Source organism: Lissotriton vulgaris, unplaced genomic scaffold, assembly GCF_964263255.1.
Source record: "Lissotriton vulgaris unplaced genomic scaffold, aLisVul1.2 SCAFFOLD_1678, whole genome shotgun sequence".
NCBI classification, from domain to species: Eukaryota; Metazoa; Chordata; class Amphibia; order Caudata; family Salamandridae; genus Lissotriton; species Lissotriton vulgaris.
Window position 1 is genome coordinate 430,265 of NW_028246594.1, and position 19,696 is coordinate 449,960.

Consider the following 19,696-nt stretch of genomic DNA (forward strand, 5'->3'; position numbering starts at 1 on the left):
TTGGACCATTTGTAATTTGTGGAGAACAGTTTTGTTAGCTCCAACGTATAGTCCATTACAATAGTCCAGCATAGAACTTATTAAGGCCACTGCAACTGTTTTCCTCGCCGATAGTGGAAGAAGATCAAAGAACTTCCTTAGTGCTTTTATGATCTGAAAGCACATGCCTGCTACTGCTACAGCCTGGGGTTTAAAAGATAGTTGGTTGTCGAATTTGATGCCCAGATTGCGGGCGGATGTATTGGGGGCACTTCGGCATCCGCTGGCCAGCACACTGTTGGGGAAAAAAGATTGTGATTCCCTATAGGTAGGATTTCGGTTTTTCCGGCGTTGCACTTCAAATGGTTGTTCGTCATCCATTTAAAAGTTGCTGCAAGACAGTCCTTAAGATCTTCCTCGGCACCTGGCCGCTCCCTATCCAACACCAGTATCAGGTGGGTGTCGTCAGCGTATGAAATAGAACTGATCTTGAATGACGCGATCAGTTTCATCAGGGGTACCATATATAGGTTAAAAAGAACAGGGCTCAAGCTAGAGCCCTGAGGAACCCCTGAGCTGACGTCTTTACCCTCAGACTGATATGGGCCTAGCACTGTTATTTGGCGTCTGTTGGTAAGGAAGTTCCTACACCATGCCAAAACCTGTCCTCCTACCCCTGCGGCAGCCAACCGGTCCACTAAGATGTTATGTGAGACCGTATCTAAGGCTGCCGACAGGTCAAGTAGGATAAGGACAGCCTTCTTTCCCTGATCCATTGCTGCCCTTAATGTTTCTGCAGTGAAGAGTAAGGCTGATTCGGTAGAATGTTCTGTCCGGAATCCTGACTGATTAGGATGGAGAACGTTATTCTTCTCCAAAAAGTTAGTCAGTTGACTATTGACAAACTTTTCAGTCAGTTTAAATAGAATGGGTAACAAGGAAATCGGGTGCAGGTTGGAGAGGGTAGTAGGATCGGCAAGGGCCTTTTTTTGGAAAGGCTTAACAGCTGCAAGTTTCCAATCATTAGGGATACTTGCCGTAGTTAGAGAGGAAATAATAATCCTGTTGATCATTGGATTAACCATCTCTATTAAAAGATGCAACACCGGAGGGGGACAGGGATCGAAAGGGGATCCTGATTTGCTGGCTAAAATCGCTTTAGCAGTTTCCTCCAGGGATACTGGGGCGAAATCATCAAAGCAGGGGGAAGATATCGTCTCCACTATCTCTTCAACATCCATCGTTGCAGTAGCTCCTGATGGAAAGGTCTTTGTGATAGCCAGGATTTTATTATCAAAATAATCAGATATCGCGTTACAGAGATCCTGCGATGAGGAATCTCTTGCGATAGAGCTGAAGGATTCATGAAATCCTTGACAATCTTAAAGATTGCTTTTTGTTCCTGGCCTGCCGTAGATATGGCCTATAGATAGTGTGTTTTTTTTTGCGGATTTTATTTCTGCATGATACTTCCGTCTCGCTGCGATATAGATGTTATGTGCAGCGGTGTCGTAATTTTGACGCCACCTCCGTTCCAGTGTTTTAACTTCACCTAGTTCAAGCTTTAAGGTTGTTGAAAACCAAGGGGCGTTCTTTTTAGTCTTCCTGGGTTTAAGGTTCTCATTTCTGGATGATTTTAGCAAAGTTCCCGCTCCAACAATCCAGTCACAAAAGGTCTGATTGTCTGCCGAGGTGAGATCGACCAGGACTGGCGTACTATCTTTGAGTTTCTCAATAACGTCAGGTCTGCTGGCTAATGACTTCCAATCCGGGATAGTTTTAGTGTTAAGTTTATTGTTACACTTTGAAGGGTTTATAGTGGGTTTCAAACTCCCAGCTATGTTAAAAGGGATTAAAAAATGGTCTGTCCATACCTGAGGGCAAGGGGTTTTAGCTGTCAGGTTGGGGTAATTGGAACAGATGCTATTTAATAAATGCCCTGCCTGGTGGGTGGGTTCCCGGTTCACAAGAGTAAGGCCCAACACTTCGATTGTATCTATAAAACAGCTAACCCCAGAGTCATTTGGGGACTCAAGGTGCAGGTTGAGATCACCCAGTACAGAAAAATTGGAGAACCTGAGTGTTAAGTCACTCAGCGCGTCGCCTACTGTGTCCAGGAACTTAGAAGGAGGGCCCGGGGGGCGATAGATAAGGACCCCAGAGAAAACAAAAGTATCATGGATTTCCAAGGAGAATATTAATGCTTCTGCCTCGTTTATTTCCGTCAGTTATTGAGTGGAACATTTAAAGGTGTTTCGATAAATAATTGCAAGACCTCCTCCCCGTTGTCCATGTCTGTCCAACCGCTGGATAAGTAAGTTATGAGGAAGGGCTATGGCTTGGGCAGGATTACACCACGGCTTTAGCCACGTTTCTGTGACCAAAAGCCAGTCCAGATGTGATTCAGTGATGAGATCATAAATGTTCTGGGCATTTTTCGCTAAGGATCGTGCATTAATTAACCCACCTCGCACTAGAATAGCGTCTGAGGGTATCTCTATTGAAGGTCAGGAATTAATGTCATGTGGCAATGGGCACAGCAGACAGGGCCATGCCAGCTTTGCGGAAGTATAGCACAATTACAAAGTGCTTGGGACCCTTGAAAAGATAACAAAAAGTCACGTGACATACCTGAATCAAAAAATTACGAGTAGGCAGCAGAAAGTTGCTCAGAATCTCCCGCCTCTCACGCCTCCTTAGCGCTGACGGGCGCAGACGGGCAGACTCTGGCTTGACTCAGGCACGAGTCAGGCGCTTCCGCTGCGCGTCACCGCTGCGCGGGAGGTGTGAGCATTAAGTAGAGGCTCATCTGATCTCCAATCTGAGCACTAGAGCACTCAGGCAAGTGGCACGCTGGAGGTCCCAAACACCCCCAAGATGGCGGCAAGGCGCCACGAGTAGGCAGTGAAAGAAACGATTTACTCCGCTCTACAAGCGGTGGGGGCACAATTATAATGCAGGTATGTGGGCGCAATAATACTCTTTAAAATCAGGGGCTAAGAACATAAAATATAACAAAGATAAGAAAAGCGGTATTTTTTTAAAATAGAATTAGCGCTGCACGCCTAGTTTCACACTAGCAATAACGCGCGTTCAGAATAAAGGAACACCTTTCCCAAAGGTCAGGCTGCTCAAGGTGCTCGCCTTAAGTAGAGGCTCACCTGATCTCCAATCTGAGCACTAGAGCGCTCAGGCAAGTGGCACGCTGGAGGTCCCAAACACCCCCAAGATGGCGGCAAGGCACCACGAGTAGGCAGTGAAAGAAACGATTTACTCCGCTCTACAAGCGGTGGGGGCACAATTATAATGCAGGTATGTGGGCGCAATAATACTCTTTAAAATCAGGGGCTAAGAACATAAAATATAACAAAGATAAGAAAAGCGGTATTTTTTTTAAAATAGAATTAGCGCTGCACGCCTAGTTTCACACTAGCAATAACGCCCGTTCAGAATAAAGGAACACCTTCCCCAATCCTGATACTCTTTGGGCTACTGGTCCTAATGATGTGGGTCTTTTGGAGATACCGCCATATGTTGTGACACTGAAAGCAAATGTTCGAATGCCACGTATTCACCAATATAGGATCTCTAGTGATGGTGAAAGTGCGTTACTAGCGATCATTTATGATCTGATTGAGAAAGGTGTAATTGAAGAAACAAGAGGTAATGTGTGCAATAGTCCGGTTTTGCCTGTTCTAAAACGTACTGATTCTTCGCAAACCCCTGTATATAGGTTCGTGATCGATCTTCGCGAGGTGAATACGATTGTAGTCCCACAATTTCCTCTTGTTCCAGATATTACTGCCCTACTGACCATGATTCCAGCTTCAGCCACTTGGTTTTTGGTGATTGATTTGAAGAATTCTTTCTTCAGCATCCCGATTGCCGAGGAGAGTAGAGAAATTTTGGGCTTCTCTTTAGGAGGTCGAAGTTTCCGGTTCAAGCGCGCTCCTCAAGGCTATTGTGAGAGTCCATCAATCTATAGTCAGGCTTTCAAAACACAGCTTGATATGATTGTCTTACCTGATAGTGCTGCTCTTATTCAGTATGTCGACGATTTGTTAGTTGCTGCTGATAATGAGGAGATTTGTAAAGAAGCTACCTTGTTGTTGTTACGTCATTTGTCTGACTTCCATCATAAAGTGTCTCTTTCAAAGTTACAGTATTTTCGACGAGAAGTGACCTACTTAGGTCATCTCTTATCGAAGGAGGGAAGAAGATTGACCCCAGAACGAATCCAAGCGATTGCGAGAATGAGTGTGCCAACTACACAGAGAGAAGTGCGTGCTTTCCTGGGTATTACGTCACATTGTAGACAGTGGATTCCAAATTTTTCGCTTCTTCGAAACTTTGATAGCTCTTACTGTTAAGGATACTCCAAATCCTATTCCTTGGACTGACGAATGCCAGAGGAGTTTTTCTGAATTGCGCGACGCGTTGTGTTCGGCTCCGGTGTTGGGTACTCCCAACTACAGTAAGCCTTTTACACTCTATGTCCACGAGAGAGAGGGATGTGCATTTTCAGTTTTGACACAGCAGTTCGGCGATAAGCAACGTCCATGTGCGTATTTCTCGTCGACTTTGGATCCGGTAGCTAGAGCGTTGACGAGTTGTTTGAGAGCTACAGCAGCAGCAGCTGTTTCTATCCGACAGTCTGCTGGTTTGGTGATGGATAATACGTTGATTGTGATGGTTCCACATGCAGTGGATACCTTGTTAAACAGGACTAAGATACAGCACTTAACTAGTGCTCGATTGTCAGGTTATGAGTTGACACTCTTAGCGAGTCATGTGCACATAAAGAGATGCAATACGTTGAATCCAGCTACGTTGTTGCCGATTTCAGTAGAGACAGCTGTTTCTGAACAGCATGATTGTTTCCTTAGGACAGCGGAGGAAACAAAAGGGAGAGTAGACCTTAGGGACACTCCTCTTGCGAAATGTGATCGTACCTTATGGGTGGATGGTTCGTGCTTCAAGCTTCCGAATGGTGATACGACTGCGGCATATGCTGTTACGACTTTGCATACGATTGTTGAAGCTGCACGTATCCCACATAATTCAGCTCAAGCAGCACAGTTGATTGCACTTACAAGAGCATGTGTATTGTCGAAAGGAAAGACAGTGACTGTACATACCGACAGTCAGTATGCGTTTGGTGTGGCCCATAGTTTTGGTCGCCTGTGGAAGGAACGTGGGTTCCTCACGTCTCATGGAACTAAGATACAGCATGGTCAGTTGGTGAATGAGCTTCTTGAGTCACTTACCTTGCCGTTGCAAGTTGCGATTTTGAAATGCAGTGCATACAAGAAGGTTACCGATGACGTTGGTCGTGGTAATGCGTTTGCGGATTAAGTTGCGAAAGATGTGGCGAGGGACGTGATGAGTCGAATGTATGTTGCAGGTCCGGCGAGATGGGTTCCAGATAGAAGTATGTATGAAGATACGATAGGAAGTGTGAAGTCAATTCAAGCTGAAGCTACAGAGACAGAGTTGAGTGTATGGAGAGAGAGTACGGGTAAATTGGCTTTGAATGGTTGTTGGGTTGAGTTGTCAGTACATCAGCGATGGTTGTTACCCGATGCGTACGTGCTTGCAGTGGTTACGATGGCGCATGGAATGGCTCATATCAGTATGAAAGGGATTTGTAAGTTGTTGGCTCCAGTATGGCAAAATGCTGGAATTCCTAAGCTTGCAGAGAATGTGGTCAAGAATTGTATGGTTTGTCTGATGTACAATCCTGGTAAGGGAACTTCAACTCCAGCTGGTCATTTTGCACCTCTGACGTATCCGTTTGAGATTTTGCAATTAGATTTTATCCACATGGAGAGATGCAACAACCTGAAATACATACTCGTGGTTGTTTGTGCCTTTTCGGGATGGGTGGAAGCATATCCCCTAAAAGACAATACTGCCTTGTCCACCGCTAAAGCCCTTGTCAAGGAGTTTTTCCCTAGGTATGGTTTGCCGAGAATGGTCTGGAGTGACAATGGGAGTGAATTTGTGGGTCAAGTGATGAAGAGAGTGTGTGATGGTTTAGGAATTCGCCAAAAATGTCATGCTGCAATTCACCCCCAATCAGCTTGTTTAGTTGAGTGTTATAATGGCACCCTTAAGTTGAAATTGGCCGAGATACAGGCGAGCTCTGGTCTTCAATGGCCTGATGCTTTGCCATTAGCACTTCTGTCAACTAGGATGACTGTACATTCTCGAGTGGGACTTAGTCCATATGAAATCGTTTTTGGTTGCCCAGCAAACATATGGGGAGTGCCAAGGCCGACCAAATTCAGTGAGATTGAACACCCCATATTGCTTGACTATCTGTATGATTTGACGGCTAAATTGCTTGTCTTACATCAACAGGTTCATGATACATTGCCTCAGGCTTCTGAAGATTCAGAACACGCCATTGATCCTGGTTCCTGGTAAAGAACTTTCAGCGGACAAAGAACAATCAGCCCCGCTGGACCGGACCCTACTTGGTGCTATTATCTACGCGATCTGCAGTGCGAGTGCACGGGAAAAAGAACTGGATCCACAGAGTACATTGTAAGAGGGCTCCTTTGCCTCTGCCGTACGACCGGTGGGTCCAGGAGGGCATTCCTGATTCAGAAACTGACACCGTACCTCGTTTTCTGCCTTTTAGCGATGCACGTTGGCTGGGGCAGCTGCGCGCCTTATAAAAGCTATTAACATAACATACCGTTTAATTGGGACAAGTTCTGAGCGTGAAAGCGACGATCTTCTGCAAGAAGCTGTGCCACCGTCAGTTCGACTGGACACTACTGAGCCTGAACTTTTGTTTCGTGATCAGACATTGCCTGGTACAGGCCGTTATAATTTGCGACCAAGAGTCGTGGGACTAATAAAGTGAAAATTCTTTTCATTGCTATTTTTGAAGTTAAGCTCCCCCATCTGAGAAACTGTTTTGACCGATTTTTGTTTTTCGAACCGCCATCCCGGGTCAGCTGTAGGGTCGTGGTGCAAAGACTTGGGTGTGCAGCCAGTGGACACAAGGTCCACGGTTCTGGTTTGTTCTAGGGCGTTTCCTGGGACATTCAGAAAGCACTCTGGAGTGAAAGAAACCAATCACCACAAACAGCATGTTAGAGGATGGAGTTTTTCGAGATGGAGAGACCTGTTGAAGAAATGAGCTTTAAGAGCAAAATGTGTAAAATTATGAGTAGAAAGTGTTTCTTGGTATCATGTCTTTTTTTGCTACTTAGCTTGATGATGTTTTTGATGGGATATATTATATTCTCTTTTCAAGTGATGTTTGCACCCACTACACAACCCATACCTTCTTCTACTGTTTCTTCGCATTCTTCTCATCCTTTGCCTGAACATGAGTCCATTAGAAGATTGGAATTCGTTAATAACTCCTTTGTTCAGCTTCTGCACCAACACCAGCTAATAGTGAACACGACTAACTGTTGGGTTTGTGGCCTTATGCCTCATACTACTGGTAAAGGTATTCCTTACCTGGTCTTGCCATTCAGCTATAATGGATCTGTGTGGGCATACAGAACGATGTTCATCTATGCTCGTGAAGTTTACCCCCGACGTTCTGTGAAAGACAATCCAAAGAATAGTGCTCTAGTTAAGGGTATAGTCGATATGATTAAAAGAGCTAGTTCCTATGGGACAATCCCGAAAGATGAGACACTAGCGTATGTTGGATGGAACGTGACTGGATATGGAGTTAGTCTGAGTGAGAACCAGTGAGCGAAAAGATCCTGTCCGATTTGGATCGTACCCTATCAGGGTCATTTTTGTCTGCAAGGTAATGGCAAGAATCCGAGAGCTCAGTTAGGGAAGAGTATCTGCACTGAGACGTATGTTTTTGCGTCCCAGACTTCCCCACCCTTTCTAGCAGCTAAGGGTACCTATTTTGTCTGTTACAATAGAGCGTACACATGGTTGCCCCCGGATTTCTCGGGCACATCTCGGGCACATGTTTTGTCTTGTTCCTGTTGCCTCCTACTTATACAGCTGCGGCAGATTACCACAAGACGAGAGTCGTCAGAGGTGTCTTCAGTAAGGAAGATACTGCAGGACAAGAATTAGGAGATTTCTTGAAGGGTTTTCTGCCGTTTTGGGGACCTATGGTTAACAGCAGGAACATACGGCAATTGACGAGAGTGGTTGAGTCCACCGTAGTTGAAACTGCCGGTGCCCTTAGTAACTTGACTGCTGAGCTCCAGTCGGATCGTCTTATGACTCTCCAGAACAGAGTTGCGTTAGATGTCATACTTGCAGATAGAGGAGGGGTATGTAAATTGATTCAATCGAGCTGCTGCGTTTTCATTCCAGACAACGCTCCGACAGTGTACCAAGCCATTTCCAAGCTGCACAAGATCTCCGAGTCTATACATGTGGACGAAGGAGATTGGTCGTTAATGGGATGGTTTTGGGGAGTGTTATCCACCTGGGGATGGAAGATTCTGATGATCATTGGGATGGTCTTAGCCATTATTTTCCTGTTCTGTTTTTGTGTACAGTGTGCTCCTGCTAAATGTGGCCTTTGCGCTGCCTCGTGTGCGAGGAGACCTGTCCTAAGAGACGTACGAAGTAATAGGATGATGCTACAGCAACTTCTTGATGATCTGATGAATATAGACCTGGATTCAGACTGACGTGAGTTTAGGTGATTGCCTATGTAAGGGCAAATGGAGGGTCTGAGGTTCCATGATGGATTCACCATAAAATTAGGGATTTCGTTCTGAACCTTTGGGTTCCATTTCGTATACAGCAGCCATTTTGTTGTTGCCCTCACATAGGCCGATGACTACGGCCGAACGAATCCTTGGGACACGTACCCCTTTAGCTGACTTCCGTGTGACCTGAGCAAACTGACTCCATTGCCCGAAGCTAAACTTGTTGAGCCAGTTCCTTGTTCGGCAGCTGAGCAAGATAGAGATCAAAGAGCAGGACATTGCTGAGTTTATGGTACATGCACACACCCCTCTATCTTGCTTCTCATCTGTGTCTGTTCCTTCTTTTATGGCCTATTTATGGTTTGGATTGAGGTCTTTTATGATGGGTTTGTCCGGCCCATTCGAGCAAGAATGTTGGGCCTTCCTGTGTAATTGACGGTGGGTTGGACAACTGAAATGTGGGTTTTGTCATCATGCAATGCTTTTGTCGTGTATACATGGGATTGGTCAACTGTAAATAAGGAATGTTTGCCTTAAGCATGATTTTTGGCATAAAAGACAATGTCTTGCAATGAGAAAGTTGTGCAGTCTCTAGCGAACCATCCGTGTCATGCTTCGTAGACTTCTGTTCCTGGTTGCAGCCAATAAATTTGATCTTTGACGTCACCGAGAAGTATCCTGTGTCGCTGTATTCTAAGACAGGTGAACTCGAAGACATTGGGCGTGCCCCTGGCGCCGCTAGGTTCTAAAACCCGGTTCTTCACTCCTATAAGTATAGTGTGGAGGTGGAGAGGAGGGAACAAAAGTACCCACAGGGTGGGGACCTACTATGACAAATGCATAATAAGTACTGCTTTTTACACTAAGCATCAGTATTGGACTGGACAATCACCTTTTTGGGTTTCTGTGGTAATTGCGAGTTAAAAATCCTCACATAGCTGGCACTTACCTCTCCTTGAAATACCATTGACTGCTCGACTCATGCTACCGCTGAGAGTCAAGTGCTGAAGGGGTGGTACTTGACCCAGTTACTCAGGAGACATAGTAGGTCGGACCCTGGGGCCTCAGCAGTAAAAGACCACAACCCCCACTGTTGAGGCCAGTAGCTCCTGCTTCCCCATGGACCTCTTAAAGAGGCTATGTCATCAAGTTTCTACATTAGTTGGGTTTCAAATGCAGCATGCACTATTACTTCCAAACCTCAGACGAAATCACTGTGCTCAGCTATATGTTGCAACTTGACAAATATGTGTTCTGACAGAGATGTGCCCCCTCCTGCTCCATAGTGATGATCTGGATAGTATGTTTATGTACCACCTTAATTAATGAGGAAGATGAGATGTTACTGGGCAAGCAGCCTGAAGGAACAAGATACCGAAGACCTTCTGGTCTGAAGCAAGAGTGCAGGTGGTAGCACAGGACTTGGCAACAAGCCAGCCTCATAGTATAATGCTACAGGGCAATATGGAGGTTTAAACTAATTGATTAGGGATGTTTGCCACACCATGCTTGAGGTGTACATTCTATTAATTCTAATAATACTCATTATGGTGATAATCCTAACACACGTGTATTATATTATTACACATTAAATGATAAATATCATGCAATGCCAATATGAGTTTGTTCTAATTTGTGGCGGCCAAGGTTTGGCTTCCTCATCTGCTCCTATGCTGTACAAGATTCAATGAAAGCTCTGTTGTATTCCTAACATCCCCAAAAACTTGAGTCTAAGACAATAGAGCAAGTGGGATACACTTCTCTTTGCTTCTTTTCTCCGCAGGGAGCAATGGTACTTATTTACATTTGGTGACTTAAGACAGACGAACTGAACTAATGCACATAGCAAGGATCCTTTTGATAAAAACACTATGAGCCAGGCAGAGTTCATTCTACCAAATCATCTGTTTTGGTTAATCTGTATAGAATTCACCAGACATAAGAACCAGTCAAGTGTACCAACAAGCCTGAACACTAAGGGCCACATGTACGAACACATTTTCCCATAAACACAGAATGGGTAAAACTATTTGATACATCTGGCCTTATGTTCTTTACCCACTGCTGAGCTGTTGATTTGCCCTTACAGTAAGTGCACTATGGCTGTTATTCACATAATATATCTTGGAACGGAGTCTTGTGCAAACCGTGGAGGGCACTCATGGGTTATGGGAAGAAATACAGAATATTTTAGAGTACTTTGAAGTGGTGAAAACATGAGGAAACCGCCTCTTTCATCTGATGCCTTGAAGCAAGACCACGGCCACTAGCCCTGGGCACACATACACCTCAGCAAAATATCGTGGGGTGTACAGTAACACAACTGAGTGCCAACCGATGGGGCAGGTGCTCTTCCCCAAATCGTTAAACATTGGAAAGTCTTTCTACTTGCTTATGAGCAAGAGCAACAAACAAGAGAACAATATTGATCACATGACCGGAAATCTCTTGAACTGGGCGAGCCCAGGGGGATATAACAAGTGTTCAGAGTAAATCACCAGCCAGAGAGAGTGGGCATGTAACTAGGTTTGCATCCCAAAATTGTTTTGAGGCAATCAGAGAAGGTTTAACAGAGGGAACTGGGACCAGTAGGAGAAAGGCCAATGGAGACCAATTAGAGCTGACACATTTCCTGCTGCTAGTCTGCTCCAGGAGTGGAACTTGTCTAGTTTTGGCTGTGGGCCCAGGAAAATAGGATTAATAGGAAGCAAAATATTAAAATTGGAATATGATTAGTCCATTGTAAATGTTAGATGCTCTTGACCTTTACAAGGTTTTGTGGTGCAAAGAAAAAGTAAAAAACTTGTCATGTCTGTTTTGTTTTGTCTAGATACGTGCTTTAATTGGCTTGCATGTCCGACTATGACCTTGAGCCTTCGTGCCTGTACTTCTAAAGAGCAGTCTCTATCATGAACCTCCTAGACGCTAAAGATGGCTGCCTTTATTTAATGTGTGGAACGCAGCTGCTTCTTTGTCGTTCCTGAGTGGACCTTATAGAGCATTTACAATGCTTATAACAAGTGCAAGTTCTGGGCCACTCCTATGTCTTTTCTGGCTGGACTCAATAGGGATTCTATTCAGTAGTCTGTATCCAGTGGGAAACAGCCATTACAATGAATTGGGACAACGCATGCCATCACATCTCTGTTACGAGAAACTCCCTATACACAGTGGAATCTCTCAGAGGGGTCTCTGTGACTCCAAGGCCTACATACTGGATCCTTCCCAAAAAGGGCAGAGGGAGTGCTTTGGCAAGGGTTGCCATACCATACCTCAGCTGTGAGTGGCTCCCTTGGCGCTGTGAACTCTCTCAGCGGGTTCGCTGAGACTCCAGAGTATAAATATTGGATCTTTCCCCAACAAGGGGAGAAGGAGTGATTAGTGAGTGGAACAAGGGAACAAAGGTGATGCCATCATACAACATGGTCCCTCAGTTTCACTTTTACATCAAATACATTTTAGACCTAAATCAGATATAAGATCTGAACATTCAAACACTAAGCTAAAAAAGTGGTAGGCCTTTTATTAATAATGTTTGTTGCCTTATGAGAGAGATTCATGGCTGATGAGGAATGTTAGATTTAGGTCTAAAATGTATTTGATGTAAAAGTGAAACTGAGGGACCATGTTGTATGATGGCATCACCTTTGTTCCCTTGTTCCACTCACAATTAGAGCGTGCCTCAACCACCGAGCAGATGCCGGGTGAGGTGAGGCATACTCCCACAGCAAGTTGGGTGAGTAATTTTAAATGTCTTTTCAGAAGCACATTATTTCCAATGAAGCCACTGACAGGGCTGGTATTGTCAATTACTTGGCAGAATTGAGATCTGACTTGACCTCTTTGCTCAGAATGTTTTTGCTCCTCATCTTTCAGTTTAACTTTTCTTCTTTTTGTTTGTTTTAGGAAAGAAGAGTACATACTTACCTCACATACATGCTATCAAGTTCTGGTAGGGTGGTCTTTGACCACTGATGTACTCATTCCTTTTGAAACATGAATTAATCAAATTTTCATACATAGTGTTTTTTATTCATGCAGTAGCATATTTCACCTACTAAGTCCTGAAGTAAGCCGTGCAATTTTGCCATAGCGGCTGAAACATGTCGGCCTTACCTATTGCGTGAGATAGTAAATTTGTTCCATACTATCAGGTTGTTTTTATCCATGACATTCGGACAATCTCCAATAAACATATTTTTCGCCCTTAGAGTAATTTTTATTTTCACGTTCATAACAGCACTGCACACCATCAGCACTCGCATACTTTGAAAAGCACTTTGGCTGAGTTAATCTGGAGTAAGAGGTCAAGTATCCAACATTGTTAGCCTATGAGCAACATTGGCTGCATGGACTCTACTCCATTGTTTTCCAGATGACGAGGCTCCGCCAAAAGGGTGGGCTGATGGAATTCACACTCATGCCAAGTGCTGGGCAAGCTATCTGAGTTTGGTGAGCATTTCTTCTGAGCATTAAGAGGTTCTTTGTCTGATTTAATAGACTGACTATCTCCCTTACGTTGTATATGTATTAGATTAGGGGTATGGGGTTGAGTTGGTCAATACATACCTTCCCTTAGACCCTTGTGTACATCCTTATATTTTTTGTTCGGAGGGCTATATATACCTAATAATTTATGGCACCAATTAGATTGATAAAGCCTGCTGCCTCTTGTTGCAGGGTAATGGGAGACCTGAGAAATATTAAATAAGCCCTATACCTACATACCTCGAGTACGTGCCTCTTCTTTGTTGGAGTAGGAGTGTTTTTTTTTACACACACACACACACACATATACATATATATATATACTCATATATAAATATATACAGATTGAATGATTGAAAAAGCTTTATTCGAGTTATACACTCATAAAAGCACAAACATGTAAAATTACACTTTTAAAAAGCTCTAAACATACAGTAACACTTAATTTACAGCTTAAAATACACAGTATAAACACATAAAATATTCACCACAAATTAATATAAGCTTTTTCATGATATACAAAATGCTAAATACGAGTTAAAAGGCAAAGTCGACCACAGTATTAACCATAAACAAAATTTGTACAGTCAGAACTCCTTACGAGCATTTAGCAACATATTATAGCTAAAATTCATAATTCTCTCCCTCGGGATTTAGCAGTGCAATTCATACAAGCAAGAAACGAGGTTCAAGGCCTATTCGAAGATAGAGCCCTCCGCCTTATAGACCAAGCCCACCCCAGGTATTTTGCCGTTCCTACAACTATAGGCAGTTCGGTTGAGGAACAAATAATTCTCAGCCCCTCTACACCGCTTGAGACACCAAGGTTCCTGCAAACAGGTGCCAACCACAATTTCCTTGGGTTTACATAGCCCTCGCACATGAATAGAAAATGTGCTATACTTTCATTGGGGGCGCCACATGTCGGGCAACATGAACTACTATTAGTTCCCCAATTAGACGTCAATGACTTCAGGGGGAGGGAGCCTGCCCTTAGCTGGAAAAATAATTTCCTATCTGTCGGAACAGTTATAGTGTCCCAGTACTGTTCTAGTGCAGGCCTCATTTTGAATTCCATAAACCTACCCCCCATAGATTCTGAGGCCACACTCCTCCAAGACTTCTGGTCAATGTAGTCCCAATATATAGCTTTTATAATTGTTTTACTGGGGAACACTTCCCCAGAGGGATTTTCCCAAAGTTTGGAGAGACCAAGCACAGCAAGGGTGTCCCTAAGCTTTTTTAGCCATGTAATTTTATGAAAGACGTCTGATTTAACTAAGGCAGAAAACCCCTCAGCATAGTGTATAATTTCTGGGGTCGTCCACAACCGTCTCCAGTAGAGGATAGGCCTTAGTCTGGCACGATCACTAAGCGATCTTCTTCCTAAATCCAGGCCAAGCGGTATTAATGGGGTACTTTGGGGAAGACTAGTTATCCCTCTCAGGAACCTGTTCTCAGATCTTTGGAGCGTATCGAACCTCTCAAAGCCCCAGACTTCAGCCCCGTAAAGGGCTGCGCCCAAGGCTTTTGCATCGTATACCATGAGAACAGGTTTAATAGGCCTGGTTTTAGATTTTGCTTGTTCCACTCGAAGCGCTCCTGAAATCTGCTGATGTTTCAAAACCGCCTTCTCGATATGTCTTGACCAACCAAATTTACTTGATATCTCCACCCCTAGGTATGTAAAAACATTTACTACCTCTAGTCTAATACTGTTCAGAGATACCCTGGGTTGGGCTTGGCGTTTTTGCCCAAAGACCATCAGCTTAGTTTTATTTACATTGACTTCGAGACCCCGTTCCTTGCAAAACATATCAAATATGTTCAAGGCTTGCTGGAGTCCTGCCGGGGTTTTGGACACAATTAAAGTATCGTCGGCGAACATCAGGATCGGAACCCTGATGCCCGCCAGCGAAGGTGCGTCAACCCTCGCATCCAACATCCTATCGACTATACCATTGATGAACAAGGAGAACAACAGGGGTGCCATGGCACAACCCTGACGTACCCCCCGCTCGACTGGGAAATTGATGGATGATTCCCCATTCCTCCCCCACTGGACTTTAGCGAAATTGCTTTCGTGGAGGCGCATTATTAATGTGAGCAATTCAAGTGGAACCCCTATCTTGCTCAAGACACCCCACAGCATACTCCTGGGCACCAGGTCGAAGGCAGCCCTCAGATCTACAAATGCTACATAAAGGCTGCCCTCATATATACATACACACACACACACACACACACATATATACATAACATTACTTACCGTAACCACTTTTACCAAGTCTATGCCTTTACCACGCATTTTGTTTTCGTTGTAATGGCATGCGTGGTAAAGGCATATGCGTGGTAAAGGGGTGCGTTGTAATGGTAACGTATTTTAACAGCACTTGCGTTGTTACAACCGGGTTGTAATGGCGTGCGTTGTGTTGGCATGTGATATACATCATATATTCGTATCCAGTGCATGCCCTTGGATCACATGCATCTCACTCCTGGCAAAACGTATAGACCCTTTACTGTTTTCGCCTGTAACTCATACATTCTCTGTGGTTCACTCTACTCTCACTTTTGCGTAGTCCCAAAAGGACATAGAATATGCCTATGGTTCTCCTGTGCATACATGAGAAGATGTGTATAGATTTTAGAAGCATGGTATGTTACATGGCTGCATGACTTATAATACGCCGTAAAAATGACCAACGTCTGTGACTATTGACTGGGGAACTGAGGGGCTGGAATATCCCCCCAGCCCGCCTCTGAAGCCAGGCTGCATGTCAACCAGATCTCCTTGAAGCCCCATACCGGAGGAGCAAATTCGGGGGAGGGGGGGCCCATCTCTTTGTTTTCTTAATTATTTAGTTGCACTCATCAAAGTGTAGGCCTCTCCTAAAATCAATCGGTTTGCCAAGCCAAGGGAGCTAACAGTGTATTTATTTGATGTTAATATTACTTCGTGTTATGCGGACTTGAAAACCAAACCGGTTTTAGGAGAGACTCAACACGTCATCAAGGCGGCAATTAAATAACTGGCTAAAAACAAAGACATATCCGAGACACCAGAGAGTTTGCTCCTGTGGCATGTTTTCAGGCAGACATGTTCAGTCGCTGTGTTTGATCTTCATTCTGGGAAATATTCCTTTTGTTTGTAGGAGTGTATAGCAATGGTTTCATCTACGGCGTGGTAAAGCGTATTTACTGAACTATATTGACCAACACAACACTAACTGAATAACATTATTTGGACTACTGAGCCTTGGTGTGGGACATTGAGGAGAAGAAAAAGATTTAACCCTAAAATCACTGAACTCTACACTATGCAATCCTGCGCTCAAATCATGGCTTCCCCACCTTTCCAAATTGTGTGATCCCCACCCCAGCACTTAATTACACTATTCATCATTGTCCTTAACAACCCGGTTTGAGAGAACGTTGAAGTAACTCACGACACGACCTGTGCTCTACAAAAACCTCACTTAGGTATAGTTAATATAAAATAAACTTGCTTCACATTTAATAACAATATTAGCTATCTACATAGAAGACATGAGAAAGTGATACATTTTGGGCAACATGTGGAAATGTCGTTAGGGCATAGGGTAATCCTGTTACATTTAATTTGAATAAATGTCACTCATTTCAGCGATATTTCTGGATGCACATAATTGAGACAGCGACACATGTTGAAAATTTTATTTTTTAAATGTTGAAAAGCATATTTTCAATTTGAAAGCCGTTATACATTTTTTCGTGATATCTTTGCCTGATTACCTCTGTGGATAGCTCAGCTAGTGCTTATGAAGCAAGCCAAGCCCCTGGCTCGGATATTCCAAGGCCGTCCATGGCCCCACTAGAAATGGAGTGCTTCTTGTGCCCTCCTTTGTGACTTCAGTGGACACGCTGCTGTTCACTACACCTCGACCGGCTGACTAAACTAGTCAAAGTGCTGGAAAATTCCCAATTCTTACCTCCTTGGCGTTACCGAAGAACCAGTGTTTGGGGGGTCCGGGGAAACTTGCAAAACCTGCCGCCAGCTTCCTATTTTGAAGATAGAGCGTGGCCGCTTTCAGCAACAACCCGGCGACACACAGCAAGGCAGCGGCCTGAAGCACCGCGCTCACGTCCAGGGACATTCCGAGGGCGTACAGTGCGGACGCCATTGGGTTGCTACTTCTGCAGAACAGGGCCAAGTGGAGAGCCGAGCTTGTGTCACACCTATGTCGGCTTGTCGTTTATAGTTCTCGCTATTTAAACGATTGTAGGCGAAGACACAGCGCCACCTGCTGGATTTTTCAAAAGGGATTGTCCAAACACTAAAGAATACAATAATAACGAAAGAACACGTTCGCAGCAGCACACCATTTAAATTATGTTGTGTTCCTTTCAAAGTTCCAAAAATGTTATCGCACGTTCCTTAGAGTAAATTTTGGAAATCTAGGGGGTAAGTTTTGGTTTAACACGTGCCAACCCTGGTAAACCGGTAATTATACCACTACAGTCCTACCTGCATAAGAAGAACAAATCTATGGTTGTCTCAGGCCCGGTTCCAGGATTTTTTATTTGGGTGGGCCAAGGGTGCATTTGGGTGGTCCACTGCGAGCTCGATTTTGTGCATATATGTCTAGGCAGGCCTGCTTCAGGGTGCTCCTTTACCTCTTCTTAGTCTTACAAAGCCTAGTAAAACACACTCTTTCCCAAATCTCTTTCTAAATGTGATCACTCTCAAAAAGTGTTTTTTCCATGTAATGTCCCTTTGATGGGAAGAGGAGGTTTCTGAGGTGGGAGTATCAGGTAAGTGACATTTTCGGGCTCCCTCTGTGCGAGCCTTCAGGGAGAATCCCTCTTCATTACTACCTCCACCTGACCACGGACTCTGCAACGCACTCCCTTACAGGCTTGATTATCCACTTCTCCTCTCCAGTGCACCTTATCTCACAAATGACCTTGAGTCCTAGCCCCATATCAGGCACCATCGGGCTACACTTTCATTTTTCCCGGTAAAAACATTAGGAAAATCACCTTCAAACTTAAAACATTGAATATAGCAGTGAATATAATTAGCACGCACTTTAAAGTATTTTCCACAGTAGCCCCTATGACCCGACTGCTAATTAAATAAACAAAAACAGAAAGGCCGGCTTCAGCGCTGATGTGAGTATTTTTTGGCACTGCACCAATAACCTCTTTCTCCGTAAATACCTTTACTCCCACCTTCCAACAGTGCCCCTCATCTCCCAATGCCCCCCTCTATTGACCTCCTACTTGGATTCCCTCAAAGCCATGCCACATGCCACAAGTGCCCCTCATCTCCCCATAACCCCTCCCCATATTGACCTCCTCCTCGGATTGCCTCAATGCCACTCTCCACCAGTGCCCCTCATCTCTCCCTAATTCCCCCCTCCACCCCATGACATCTTTCTCGGATTCCCTCACTGCCACCCTCCACCCGTGCCCGTCATCGCTCCATAGCCCCTCACAATACCTCCTCCTCGGATTCCCTCACTGCCACCCTCCAACAGTGCCCCCTATCTTTACGTAGGCCCTCTCTCATATGCATTTCATTTGTCGCATAGCGCTACTCATATCAGTGTAGTGTGTGTCAGTACTTTACACAATGCACACATTATACAGATACAATCAATCATACAAGTATGTAAATCAGTTTATTGGGAATTTCACATAAGCCCATGAGTATTACAAGGTGTATGAATCACATGTCATCCATACTGGTGGGCGGGATATTTTAAGAGGGTTTGGTCTAGGGAAACACAACCTTAGGATTTAAAGAGTATTCCATGGGGGTCAGCATTACTGATAAAAATGTATATCTGCCAAAACATACTCATTTTAACAACATTAGAATAATGAAAGACTGGGGAAGACTGGGGAAGTTCTAACTATATCACAAAACCAAAAAAGCGAAGTTCTAACTATATCATTCATGTTTGTATGCAGCTCTTTGATGACAGTTCAGTGGTTACTGTCCTATGTTAGGATTCTAACTTCTGAACTGCAAGTAACACAAGGATCTCTGTGACAAAGGCAGTAACCCACTGAGCTATCCAGGGCTTTAAGTGGGCCGGGTCTCACTAGGTCTGAGCACAGGCAGTTTTTTTAAAGGGGCCTCGAAACGGGTCTCTTTCTGGCTCTGTTTTGTGCGCTAGTCACAGGTAGTCCGTTTTTTTCCGAACTGCAGTGACAGCAGTCTGCTGTCACGGCAGTCCGGAAAAAAAGTGCCATGGCACAAAATAGAGCCCGATAGAGACCCGTTTCGAGACAGCAGGCACATCAGTGTACCCTGCTCACACTACTCACAAGTGGAATGTTACAGCATGACGTCATGCCAGGTGAGCGTTGTAGGGGGAAGGGAAATCCTTTAAAGAGAGTCATTTTCTCTCTGGATTTCCCTTCTCTTTTTGAAACTCAGGAGCAACAACATTGTTTTGATGTCACTGGTGCTTTAAGTGGAAGCGTTTGCAATTATATACAAGCTGTTGCTGTTATTTATGTTATGCAACTAACAACCATTGATAAAACCAATAGTCCTGACTTGTAGGTATGATGTTACT

General features: G+C 44.3%; 1 protein-coding gene across 1 annotated transcript in view; it reads right to left on the reverse strand.

Moving 5' to 3' along the window:
• LOC147665849 (cytochrome P450 4B1-like) overlaps positions 1-17,343 on the reverse strand; it is a 298,070-nt gene extending 280,727 nt beyond the window's left edge. The window contains exon 1 of the mRNA XM_086949460.1: positions 17,096-17,343. Within this exon, the coding sequence (XP_086805586.1) occupies positions 17,096-17,287 (192 nt within the window). The 5' untranslated portion in view covers positions 17,288-17,343. The remainder of the gene's footprint in view (positions 1-17,095) is intronic.
• Between the last annotated feature and the right edge of the window lie 2,353 nt (positions 17,344-19,696).